At 36.5% G+C, this 12,548-nt stretch overlaps 1 protein-coding gene across 3 annotated transcripts in view; it reads left to right on the top strand.

The window, feature by feature from the left end:
* The window catches only part of LOC126416784 (reticulon-4-interacting protein 1 homolog, mitochondrial-like), a 172,061-nt gene that overhangs the window by 61,905 nt on the left and 97,608 nt on the right, over nt 1-12,548 (top strand). For all 3 annotated transcript variants that reach the window (XR_007575528.1, XM_050084647.1, XM_050084646.1), the window contains exons 7-8: nt 721-895; nt 1,001-1,191. Coding sequence is in view for 2 of the 3 variants with exons in the window: in XM_050084647.1 (XP_049940604.1) it covers nt 721-895; nt 1,001-1,191 (366 nt within the window). In the remaining variant the exon portion in view is untranslated. The remainder of the gene's footprint in view (nt 1-720; nt 896-1,000; nt 1,192-12,548) is intronic.

Below are 12,548 nucleotides of genomic sequence, written 5' to 3' on the forward strand. Positions count from 1 at the left end.
GTTTACACACAAACTATAAATTAGATCGTGCCTATGAGGCAGTGTGGCAATTACTGTATTGAGCATTTGCTAGCTTGTTAAAAATTTTGCAGCATTTGCTTGCCACATAGTTTGAACCCATTATACAGATGATTAAGGCATTTTTCTGAATTAAATTTGTTGGAGAGTTAATGTCTACAACATTTCTACTTCCCGCCCCTAGTTTGACTACACTAGTCACTGCTATGTCGCGATTTTTCTCACGGAGCATGCTGGATAGATTTCTGCCATGACTGAATGTTAGTAATAGTACATTACTCTTTTCCCTGATGATATGACAATTTTATCCACTTGGACAATTTATTACTTTTGACTTGCATCACTTCATTTGGTGTTGGATTCGATCGTAGATCCCGATTTTCTTTCTCGAGTGAATCAATATCGCTTCTTAAAGCACTGACTATGAATTGTAAGCTTTCAATCTGTTCTTTTAGCATTGTTATATCAGTGGTACAATTCTTACAAACTCCCTTTTTAACCGCATAACTATTTCTCAAGTTAGAATCACACACTTCTACACTTGTGGCCATCTTGAGTGACAATAAAGCTGGTAACATTTTATTTTAATCTTTAACAGAAATCACTTTTAACTGTCATTGTATGTAAACATAATATATTTGTTATTTGATAATACCAAACTTTTGAACTGTAAATGTTTTTGTTTTCTCATTTTGTTTGAAGGTTTGATTTTGTCTTCAATACAGTTGGACATGCAGCTGATGATCTGTGCCTAAAATTTTGCAAAGATGATGGCCTTGTTATAACGACTGTAGCAAGCCCATTAGCTGCTGACAACTATGGGCTCATTTTTCGATTGTTGTACAGCCTCTGGGTTCGTTTAAATTGCTTTTTTAGGGTATGTCCCTATATTTCAAGGGTTCTTAAACTTAGGATTTGGCTGTATATGCTCAGTTTAATTGGTTAGGTTTGTATTTGATAACTGATAGTTCTTTTGTGACAGGTCTGTGTTGGGGCTAATGCTTGGAGTTTAATGGATGAATCTCTTGTACCACTGAATGAATTAGGAAAATTAGTAGAAGATGGAAGTCTGCAGCCAGTTGTGGACAAAATATTTTCACCTCAGGATGCAGAACTTGCCTTCCAGCATGCTGACTCTTGTGATGCAGTTGGAAAGACAATAATAAGGTTCAGGTGAGTCTCCAGTGAAGATGATACCTGTGATTGAAATATGCTTCAAATATACCGATAATAGTTTGCATTAAATTTTAATTAGTATTTCAGTCAATCCTAAAAGCATGCTTAGTTCTCTTGTTTTACATTCTGAGAAATAAATTCAGATAAACTACTTAAATGAAAATATAAAAGTAATTTGTGCTTTAGTGTACAATTCATTTAATGTCAGATGACTAATTCAATGATTTGGGGTTCAACTTTCAGTAGATTCCAGTATGTTTTTGGAACATAACATAACTTTCATTTTTGCCCAGTAGTTGTTTATGTGTATTTTCTAGGCTGCCATTCATTTGGGTCGCCAAATAACCAGTTAAATAGGATAGTACACAGGTCAGAGAAAGGAGAGAATGTACTGTCTCTAAAAGGACCATGAATAATTAGGCACTTAATGTTAAAATTGACTTTTGAGTTGTTGATTTCTTTACTTTTGTAGAGGATTCATAAGTGGAAATTGTAATATATCTTACACTCATTCTTTTAAACATGTTACGATTTCATTTAAGGTTGTTGTCCTAAATAATCTAATGCAGTAATGCAGCCAAAGTCAATAAAGCTTTTATTGAGCAAAAGCAAACAATAAGGATATTGTGTAAAGCAGATAGCCACAAATACTGCAGAGCTCTCTTCACAGATCTTGGATTTCTTTTGATGACTTCTCAGCATACTTCTTCCTGTGTGGTACTTGTAAACAATAACAAAAGCAAGATTCAGACAAAGTATGGTTTACACAGCTACAGTACAGGAAGTGATTCATATGTGAACTTTGCCTCATAATGTGGTGTTAGATGAATTGACTGTTCATGAATAACTCTTGTTTTCTGTATTAAAAAATATTCAGGTTTTAAGTAATGGACAGCATGATTCCCTTGTATGTGCAGAACTTATGTTTCTGATGATTTTTTTTCTGAATATTCTTTGTATTCAACATATTACCAGAGTTTCTCCAAAAAAATAGTAGCCTACTATGCCTTAATACTGTTTGAAATAACTGTACTATGCCTTTTCAGGATGTTCATGTCAGTGCCATAGGATAATACTTGCAGTTCAAACATAAAGCTATATAATTAACTCAAGAAGTATTCAATAAGCATATTCCAGTTTAAATTCTTATTTAGATTGAGTCCTAGAGACACAACATATTCCATTGCTGCTATGCTATTATTATTATGGCTTATTTCAATTTCCTGGGACTTTGACTGTTGGATCCTACATTATGCCATATGCTTTTTCAACGTACTTAGATTCATCTTGTTTAACTAGAACCATGTTTCTGATCTATCCAGTGTATTAAAGATGTAGTCAGAGATTTTTCTGCTTGATTGCCATCAATTAAAACAGATGTATCATCTGCATACAGAACTGCTACAGAGTTCTCATTAATGGTCATATTTTTAACATAGAACAGAAAGCAGATAAGACTGACAAGGGAAACTCCCCATTACACCTCCCCACAGATTTAATGGTAAGATAGCCCAGTGGATAACCTATCAAAAACTGAACACAGACCAAACGTGAAAACGGGAAAAAGGTGAAACTGTGAAAAAAGAAGCAAAACAGAATTAGTGAAAGTTCCAAGCTTAAGATGGGCAACATCAAGTGAACTTGAAGTGCCACACCATTTCGTTTTCTTTCCTTTTTTTCCCTCACCCTCACAAAATTATGAACTGTCCGTCCGGTCATGGATGTGCCTGTTTACTGTGTTCAAATTTGTGTCTGTGTCATGATGTAATGTCTGTTTGCAACGGTGAGGTGTAAGGAAGGGACCTCCAGATGTATGTACTTCCTATTTGTTCTACACAAGTGCCACATTTTATGACACTTGTGTTTCATTTTGGAAGTTTTGACTCTTGAAATCCCTTTTTTTAACATAGTTTACATCCATTTATTTGCTGTTTTCATTTTGGTGAGAGATCTGTACGGCATCTCGCCAGCTCTCACTGTTCACCACATTTACTTGTGACAATACTATGTTCTTACCAAATGACTCATATTCTAAAATCTGTGTATAGTATGACAATTTCCCAGACTATGGAAGAAGAACAGACACATCAGTGACTGGATGGACAGTTCATAATTTTGTGGGAAAAAAGGGAGGGGGGTCACAAGGAAGATTTAAACAGGATCTCCCACTTTGCAGTCCAGCAACGTGACCACACAACCGCAACACGTGGTTCTGCCAGTTTGCTCAAGATTGCGTATCTTAAGTATGGACCATTCTCTGTTTCTATTTTGCTTCTTTTTTCACAGTTCAGTACACTTTCTTCCTGGTTTTATGCTTGATCTGTGTTCTGTTTTTGATGGGACAGTTTTATATTAAGTTAGCAACCACCTTCTTTGGGTATTTTTGTCAAATCTCAAAGAAGAAAGATGGAATGATAATTTCCCATATCTTCTCAAGGTCCTGTCTTGAAGAGTGGTTTTATTTCTGGATCTTTTAATATATCTGGGAAACAATCTTGTTGAGAAGATTGATTTATTAATGAAGGTGATGGACGGGCCACTATTTCATACAGTGATTTATTTCTTTTTCTGGTTATCATATCTCAAGCTGCTGAATTTTTGTTGTTTAATTATCAGTTTTCGTTTTCCATTGGTGATACATTTCTGAACTGTGTGACACACTCAAACTTTCAATCAAGCCCAAAAGGATGTACTATTTTAAGAGAGAGATTTAAAACCATTAACTATAAATCATTACATGTATATATGAAAAAAATAGAAATCATGTAAATGCTACATTTTTTGCTGAGAAAGTGTATTATAATTCTAAAACTGATTCATTCCACAACATAGTGAGAGATCACAATTACAATCCCTGAGTGATGGAAATAACTACCCAGTGATGAGATCCCACCTTTTTATCTCATTGATAATGAGTTTTGTTGATAAAATTGTGAATGAGTCTTCCATTCAGTTTAATAATTACAAGCATCTTCATTCCATGAAAAAACTGGCATTATCCTAAAACAGATAAACATACTACATTTTAAAGTTAATCTTAAGGGTTTCTTCGTGTACGAAGAAAGGGTTTCTGCACTGTGGTACAAAGAACTTTTTGTAAGTACCTAATTAACGTAAAGCAGGTAATTTGGAATCATTGCAGATTCAATAGAAATTAAACAAATGCCTTTGCTACTTCTTCTACAAATGTCATGTTATCTCTCTTTGAGCAGTGAAAATGCCTATTAGTAACATGATGACTAAACATGTTCACTGTGAATAGGCTTCCATCCTTACAGCAAGTAGACCTAAACAGGTTTTATCTATTGACAGTTACTAGTGTACATATGTAAGTATCAAGTAATTTCGAATAGAAAAGCAGAAGGTATTCATTTTAAATGGGGAAGCAACAGCATATTTACAAAGTATGTGCTTTCATGATAGTTTCACAATGTTTGTTTATTGCTTCTATAATTACAAATAGAATATGTTACCATGATGACATGGTTCAATGGACAAGCTGAAGTATTTACGCAAAGAGATTGTGTAAGCTTATACACAGTTATAGCAAATATCTCTGTCGCCATGATGTTTTATGTTGAAAAATAGTCAATATATATTTCAAGTACTTGTATAGAAAACTATTCTGATATTCACATTTGTTTTAATATCCAGACCTTTTTTGGAGGGAGGATCAAATAAAAACACTTGTGGTACAGGCTGCCTTCTGTTCAACAGAGTTTAGAAAGGATCGTCCAGAATTCAAATACTTTCCGTGCACTACTACAGTATGTAACAAACCTGTTTCTCTCGATTTGTAGTTATCAGGGAAATTTCCTTTTTTTCTGCTATCTAATTCCACATCCTGGGATTATACCTTTTCCTCATTTTTGTTCCATCTTTCAAAAAGAAACAATCTGCCCATAGAACTGCTGTTGGCATAATTAAAATTGTAATAATTCTGCCTCAGTTTCTTAAGTGTGAAAAATTTCATGTCTGAAGGAAAATCTTACATGAAATTTTTCACACGTAAGAAACAGTCAAAACCATAAAAACTCCTTGCTGAACTAAATTTATCTGTTGTAACTAGGAATTCAATTGGGAAGATTTGGGATTGGGTCACCCTAATGGAATGACTGGAGTCATCACATAACTGGTTCAACGTTCATCATCTTTAGTACATTACTTGCCTTTATTAAAGTCAAATGAGTTTTAAAAATCAACAACAGTAAAGTTGACTGAGCAGGCTTCAGAAAAATGACTTCTAAACAGCTGTCACTAATTATCAGCCACCAGCCATTAATTATACACCAGAAGTACAGAATTTTAAAAACAATTAACTACAGTTAGCAAAATCCACTGAGTAGTTTTTTTTTTAACTGAATGACCTTTAAACAACTGCCATTAATTATGAACCCACTTTCATTAAGTATACACACAAGGTACAGAATTTTAAAAACGACAATAGTCAGTGAATAACCAAAATTCACTGATCAGATTTTAACCAAATGACTTTTAAATAGCTACTATTAATTATGAGTGATGAAATCCATCGAAATTACTTGACTTGGATAAGATGGCCACCGTCCTTCCATTCCTTAAGCTTGCAAGAGGCTGAACTGTCTTTACTAGTGTCAATCAACCAAATAATCAAGTTGCTGGTGTATTTTCCAAAATATTATACCCACTCACAGAAACGCTTTTTCAGGGCAGGTGATAACTGATAATCAAAACCAGGCTTTATGCTTTATACTTCTCCAAGGCAAAGAGAACTGCTAAAGCTTCCCACTCATACACTGAATATTTTAATTCAGTGGGAGATAAGCAGCATGATGCAGAGTTGACATGATGCTGCTCTCCCTGATGTTCTTGGAGGAGTACCACCGCTACCCCAGAATTGGACACATCACTTTAGACAGTGAATGGCTTGCCAAAATCCAGAATAACTAACACAGAAGGGTTGCTAAGGGTGGCTTTAACTGCCTCAAAGGAAGCCTGATGACTCTCCCCCACCAAAGGAAGGACCCGCCTTTCTTGGACAAGTTATTCAAGGTTGCCACCAGTTGGATGAAATTAGGAACAAACTTCTGAAAGAAATTTGCCATTCCAATAAATCTGGCAACATCCTTCTCACCCTTGGGGTGGTGGGGAGGGAAGGGGGTGGCAAGTCACACAAGGAACGTGTCCACTCCTGATCAGTGCTGACCTCTTAATCCGAAACCAGGTGGCTCAAAAAGGATATACAAGGGCGAGCCAGTGTATTCTTAGAAGGCTTGACAGTGAGCCTGGCTTCTATAAGACGTAACAAAATTTCTTTGAGGCACTTCAAATGCTCTATGAACTTGGAACTGTAATCCACCACATCATCAAGATAGTTATAAATGGGTTTGAACTTAAGATCTCCCAAAAAGTGGTCCAGAAGATGAGACACAACGTGGCTGCACCTGTAGACCGTCTGAAAGGTACGCAGTTAAACTCATAAAGGTTCCAATTTGAATAAAAGGTAGTTACTGGTTTGGAATCTTTCGTCAAGGTTATCTGACGGCTGGCTTGATTGAGGTCCACTACAGAGAACCAACGGGCACCCACAAACCAGATGAAGCAGTTGTGATGGTAGGTCAATGGAACTGATTCCAAGATGACCTTCTGGTTGACTGGACTGTAATTGATGACTGGCGGATAATCGTCACTCTGTCCTTTAGGAACAAGAAATATGGATGAAGCGTAGGGAGGAGTCAAAGGTCGAATGATGCCATCCTGGAGCATGTTATTAGTTAGCCTGTGCAAAATCTTCATTGTGAGTAGTGATAATCTATAAGGTGGTTGGTGAACAGGAATATCGTCAACCAAGTGGACCTTATATTGTATCTTACTAGTTATGCCTCATTTGTTTGTGAGGACAATGGGAAATCGGGATAACACACTAAACAGCTGCCTAGCCTTGCCAGGTTCTAAATGATCAGTGGCAAACTCAGACGACTCCCGACTGCACATTACTAATCAGTTGAGATTGCCAACATGAACTCAATCCTAGCCTCAGGGCAAAGATTGAAATAAAAGGCATGAGCTTGATATCAAAAACCAGACTGGTACCCTCAATGAAATCACAGCCCAGTATCAAGTTAACTGACAAATTCTTAGCAATAACAATGTTAACAGGCTGTGTAAAATTCAGTGTGCCTAACTTGCCTCAAAACTCCACTACCAGAGGTACTCTTGTCCATTAACCACATGACATCTCTGAGACGGGGGGAACAGGGAAGCATTCTATATAAATTCCCTAACTCAAGGTACCAGTTATAATGAAGTAATGAAGCAGAACTCCCAGAATCCAAAATAGCGCATACAGGCTCATCATTCAAGTGGGCACACACATACGGAAGCATAAGATTTTGCGCTGCTCTAATATGGGACCAATTCTTAACAGGATGATGGATACCTCTTCCTGCCATTGTCCTATAGTACCAGATATTTGAACACAGGCCCCTCTTCACTTGACATTACCGCACAAAGTGTCGACTATCTCCACACCTGAAACTTAGGTTTAACCTTACCAAGTGCAAAGCCCATGGCCTTGTGCTGGTTCCACTCAGATGGAGTAATTAGATGAGTGCCTGCCTACTGTTGCTCATGAGCATCCTTCCATCTTGGCAACCGTGGTATCTAATTTCATAAAGGTGGTAGATTTTCTAGAAAAAACCCCATGTAATCAGTCCTTAGGCTTCATGCCTACTAATATGGTATTAACCACATCACCTTCAACTACTTGCAGCCCCAGAGCTAGCACAGCAGTATGGATTTCATCAATGTGTTGGAGCAAAGTCTCATGCTGATATTGCACATGCCAAAAATGCTTGTGCTCCAACTGATGCCTGATCTGGTGTGACAACTTCAGTTGACTAATACACTGTGTCAAATCACAAAGGGATGCTTCACTCTGCATAATCTAAAAGAAAATTTGCTGAAAACTCCACAGTTTAACCAATAAAGAAGCTGAAGAATAATGGCATGTGAAATGCACAATGCATCAGCATGAAAATCAAACCAAACTGTTAACCATAACACAATTCAACCTGTTCAACTTGCTCAATAGGAAGGTCACTGATCCCTTGTAGTAGATACAAAACGGGGTTTGACAACCTAGCTAAAACGTTCGAAGTGATCGCATTTATTTGTCCCTCGGTTTCCTGCTTACTCTCCTGACGGCACAGATTATCACCTACACTGTCCCTCTTGCTTACACTCATTAGGTCATCTAACATGAGAGGATCCAGATCTACCTGTAACTCCCTAATTAAGCTATCAACAGCAGTACTTTCATTGGGCATCAGGGATGTCTGCTTTAAATCGCCAAGACGATTCGCTCAATGTGTCACCTGTGCTTGAATCCTTTATACTTTTGTGTGCACAAGCTGACTGTTGCATAAATATTTCACATTTTCCTGCAGTCCTACAAAAGCCACAAAGCCATCAATGAGCATAGCACCTATCTCACCAGGCTGAGGTCCAAGGCTTCCCCTACTACACCGTGCAAATGAGCAGCCAATTCAAATACTGTGTCCTCACCTGATTGCTGCCTAATTCTTAACTAATACAAAAGGTGGTCTTTCTTGAGCTAGCCTACCCCTGGGCATGACCTGTCTTCCATGCTGATGATTGCTACCTGGAAAATAGTAGTAACCAAATACAGTTTACTGCTGACACAAGTAAGGTAGTAACTGAGAACACTGTTGCAAGAAGGGAAAAGATGGCCATCATCCCCTGCTCCCTCTGGGTCTTTCCAGAAAAAGGAAAATAACTACGCTCTGGGATACCAGTTGATAACTAGGAATTCATGACAGATATTATGGGATCGAGTCAGCATAATGGAGGGACTGGTGTCCCCATATAATGCTTCAGCATTCATCATCTTTAATACATAACTTATTTTTATTTAAGTCAAACACATTTTAAAAACAATCACATTAAAGTAGACTTTATAAAAATTACTTTTAAACAGCTGCCATTAATTACAAGCAACTAGCTGTTAACTACACACCAAAAGTACAGACTCAAAAATCAATTAACTGCAGTGTACAAAATTCACTGAGCAGTCTTTTTTTAACTAAACGACCTTTAAACAGCTACCATTAATTAAGAACACACTGTCACCCTGTAGACAGCAAAGGTACAGAATTTTAAAAACAATTAACAGTCACTGAATAGTTAACTACAGTTAACCGATATTCCCTTATCAGGTTTTAAGCAAATTGTCTTCAAACGTTCGTTATTAATAGTGATCCAACTGTCATTCAGTAGATTTCAAAATACAGAATTAAAAGAAAAAGAAGAAGAAGAAAAGAAAAAAAACCACTCACTGAATAAGCAGCTACAGTTAGCCAAAATTCACTGATCAGATTTAAGCAAATGACTTTCATTTTAAAATGAACATAAACAGTCTTGACCTAAAGTTGTGGTTATCAGTTTCAGTCAGTTACTGACCATTTTCACATGTCATACTGAAATATGAACATAGGATGAATTAAGAGGGATGTGTGCTAATACATCTTATATAGCAAATAAAGAAAGAAGAAATTATATCCACGTTGGCAGGTGGTGACGGTGAACGGAGCAGGCATTATGACCTTCACAAATGTCAACTGCCGAGGAGAGCAATGCAGCTGTTGCTCAAATATGCGATGCTCTGTGCACTGCACACCGAATTACATCAGTGTAGCCAGTCAGACATACAGGAAGTAAAACAGTTGTTGTAGTACAGTTGCTTCAAATAAGATCATGAGTGCAATAATAGAGTTCATTGAGTTGCTTGAAAGTAATAGATATTGCCACAGAATGGGAAATAGTTGAAAGCAAGAGCACTTTCAGCAATCCAAACCGAATTATACATTTTAAAGCAAATTGTCAAAGCTAACTGTTTTCACTCCAATGAATTTGATTATTTGCTCTGTAAATTGCAATAATCTGATGACAATCTTACTACTCGCGATAGCAAATTTACCAAAATGACATACATGTGCTTAATTTCTGACAAAGTTGATAACTTTTTCAAGAACAAAGATTTGACAATAGCCTTTAGTACTAATAATCTTTTGCAGAATAGGTTGAAACATACAATTAGAAACTGCAGTAATACCTATCTCAATTTCGTTGTTTATAAAATATTGTGTGAAGATTATGATAAACAGTACATTGGTCAGACAGCTAGGAACTTCACTACTCATTATAAGGACCATACTTCAGGTAGGTCTCATAACAAATCAGTACTTGGCCAACACCTAACACATCACAATCACTCAGAAGGATCTACAGCTTAAAAGTTCTTCATACTGCACCTAAAGGATTTTTACTTAAAAAATTAGGAAAGCTAGAAATTTATGCTCACTACAAAAATAAATCCTTATCCATACTCTATGAGCAATTAGACTTAAGAGAAAAATATTTCTATGATATTTTTGAAGACTTACTGTAGAATGTTCCTGCTGTCCCATGCCTCATTTACTTTTATTTTATTTTTTATGTCATGGTTTCATGTTTGTAATAAAGTTTGTGCACTTTATTTTAAACTCTTGGCAGATTACATTCCTATTTTTATTGATGACTATCTTAATTAGGCTCAGTTTGTGTGCAGTGCTACCCTTCATGCAATATGATGATTTTGCCGTAGGCTAACTAAAAAATGCTGTTTTACTTCTGTTCACATTTATTCCTCTTTTATTTCTCTATATAATAATTGTAATGTCATGCTCGTTGCTATTTTATAAAAGTTTTATGACAGTAGACAACTACAGTCACAGTGTCTTTTAACTTTTGACTGCTTATGTGTTTGTTTTACATTTATTACTACTTAGATGGGTCCTTGGTGTATCATATTATGGTGATGTAACCTATATTTCTATATATCTGACATTGTGTACGCCTGTTTTTTGGAATAACTGTAAAGAACAATGTTCATAGTTCTTTTAAACTTCAGTTTCTTATGCTTTTTGTGTTATGTTTTCGACTACGTCGATGGATCAGTGAGATTTTGTGCTTTAGTTCTTCTGATGTAATTGATATTTTTTCATGCTTTAGGTATCATGTACCCTACTTTACTTGTTATCTTGTTAGTTACGTGGTCAGTGTCATCTAGGGGATCTGACACATAATACAACAGTCATCTTATCTGCATGCCAGTATATTGTAACAACTGATCGTAGTTGCAACTTTCAAATCTTCACCAGTGAAATGTACACATTGACACCTGCATGCCACTTCAGTGGTAAATAGCGGCATCAGTCAAACAATATTTCCACTGCCATTATGATCTAGGAGCAATATGCAATACCACACATGCATTTCTACATGTTGACTTGGATGCCAGTACATATTTGATGGCCACTGTCGCAATGCTTTAAGTCCTCTTCTGCTGGGTGGCGCATATCGATATGACCAGGCCATCCCCATGGGAACCATTAGCATCACTTGACCACCATCTTTGCTGCCATACCATCTACGAGTTTGTGATAAATCCCCACAGATGGCTGTTGGTGTTGTCACAACTGATTATGATTGGTTGTCTCTTTTTTTATATATATTTTTATCACTGATTGAGAAAATGATGTTTATAGCAGTTACTTTATAGAATATAAAGCACCTATTTCTTCATTTGTTATTAGCTTTCGTTTAATCATTCTGTATAAACCTTATTGTAACAACTGTTTCACATTCTGTATGCTTGATTGGCTGTCGCTGATGTAGTTCAGTGTGCAATGGGCAGAGCATTGTTTATTTAAGCAAGGGCTGCATTGTTCTCCTTAGCAATTGATGTTTGTGGAGTTCATAATGCCTGCTCCGTTCACCACCGCCTCCTACCAACATGGGTATAATTTCTTCTTTTATTATTTGTTATATAAGATATATTTTATGTGTTACTACTATGTGAATACATCCCTCGTAATCCATTCTATATTCATATGTCAGTATGAGGTCTGAAGATGGTCAGTAACTGACCGAAACCAGTAACCACAAAAATAATAGTTTCTTAAGGTCGAGATACATTATGTTAATTTTAAAGTACTAAGAAAAACTGTTGTTCTCCGTGAGAAATGTTCTGAAAAATAGATTACTTTCAAACAGCTGCTGTTAATTATGAGCCCACTGTCATTCAGTAGACAGCAAAATACAGAATTTTTTTTTAAAAAATTGACAATCAGTGAATAGGCAGTTACAGTTAGCCAAAATTTGCTGATCAATTTTTACTAAATGACTTTTAAATAGCTGCTATTAATTATGAATGGTGGTTGCATAAACCCCACCCAAGGGAGGGGCATGGAAGGTGAAGAGTGAGGGGTAAGGACATACACTGGAGTTACTTAACTTGGACGGGATGGCCTGTA

This window comes from Schistocerca serialis, chromosome 8 (assembly GCF_023864345.2).
Source record: "Schistocerca serialis cubense isolate TAMUIC-IGC-003099 chromosome 8, iqSchSeri2.2, whole genome shotgun sequence".
Taxonomy (NCBI): domain Eukaryota; kingdom Metazoa; phylum Arthropoda; class Insecta; order Orthoptera; family Acrididae; genus Schistocerca; species Schistocerca serialis.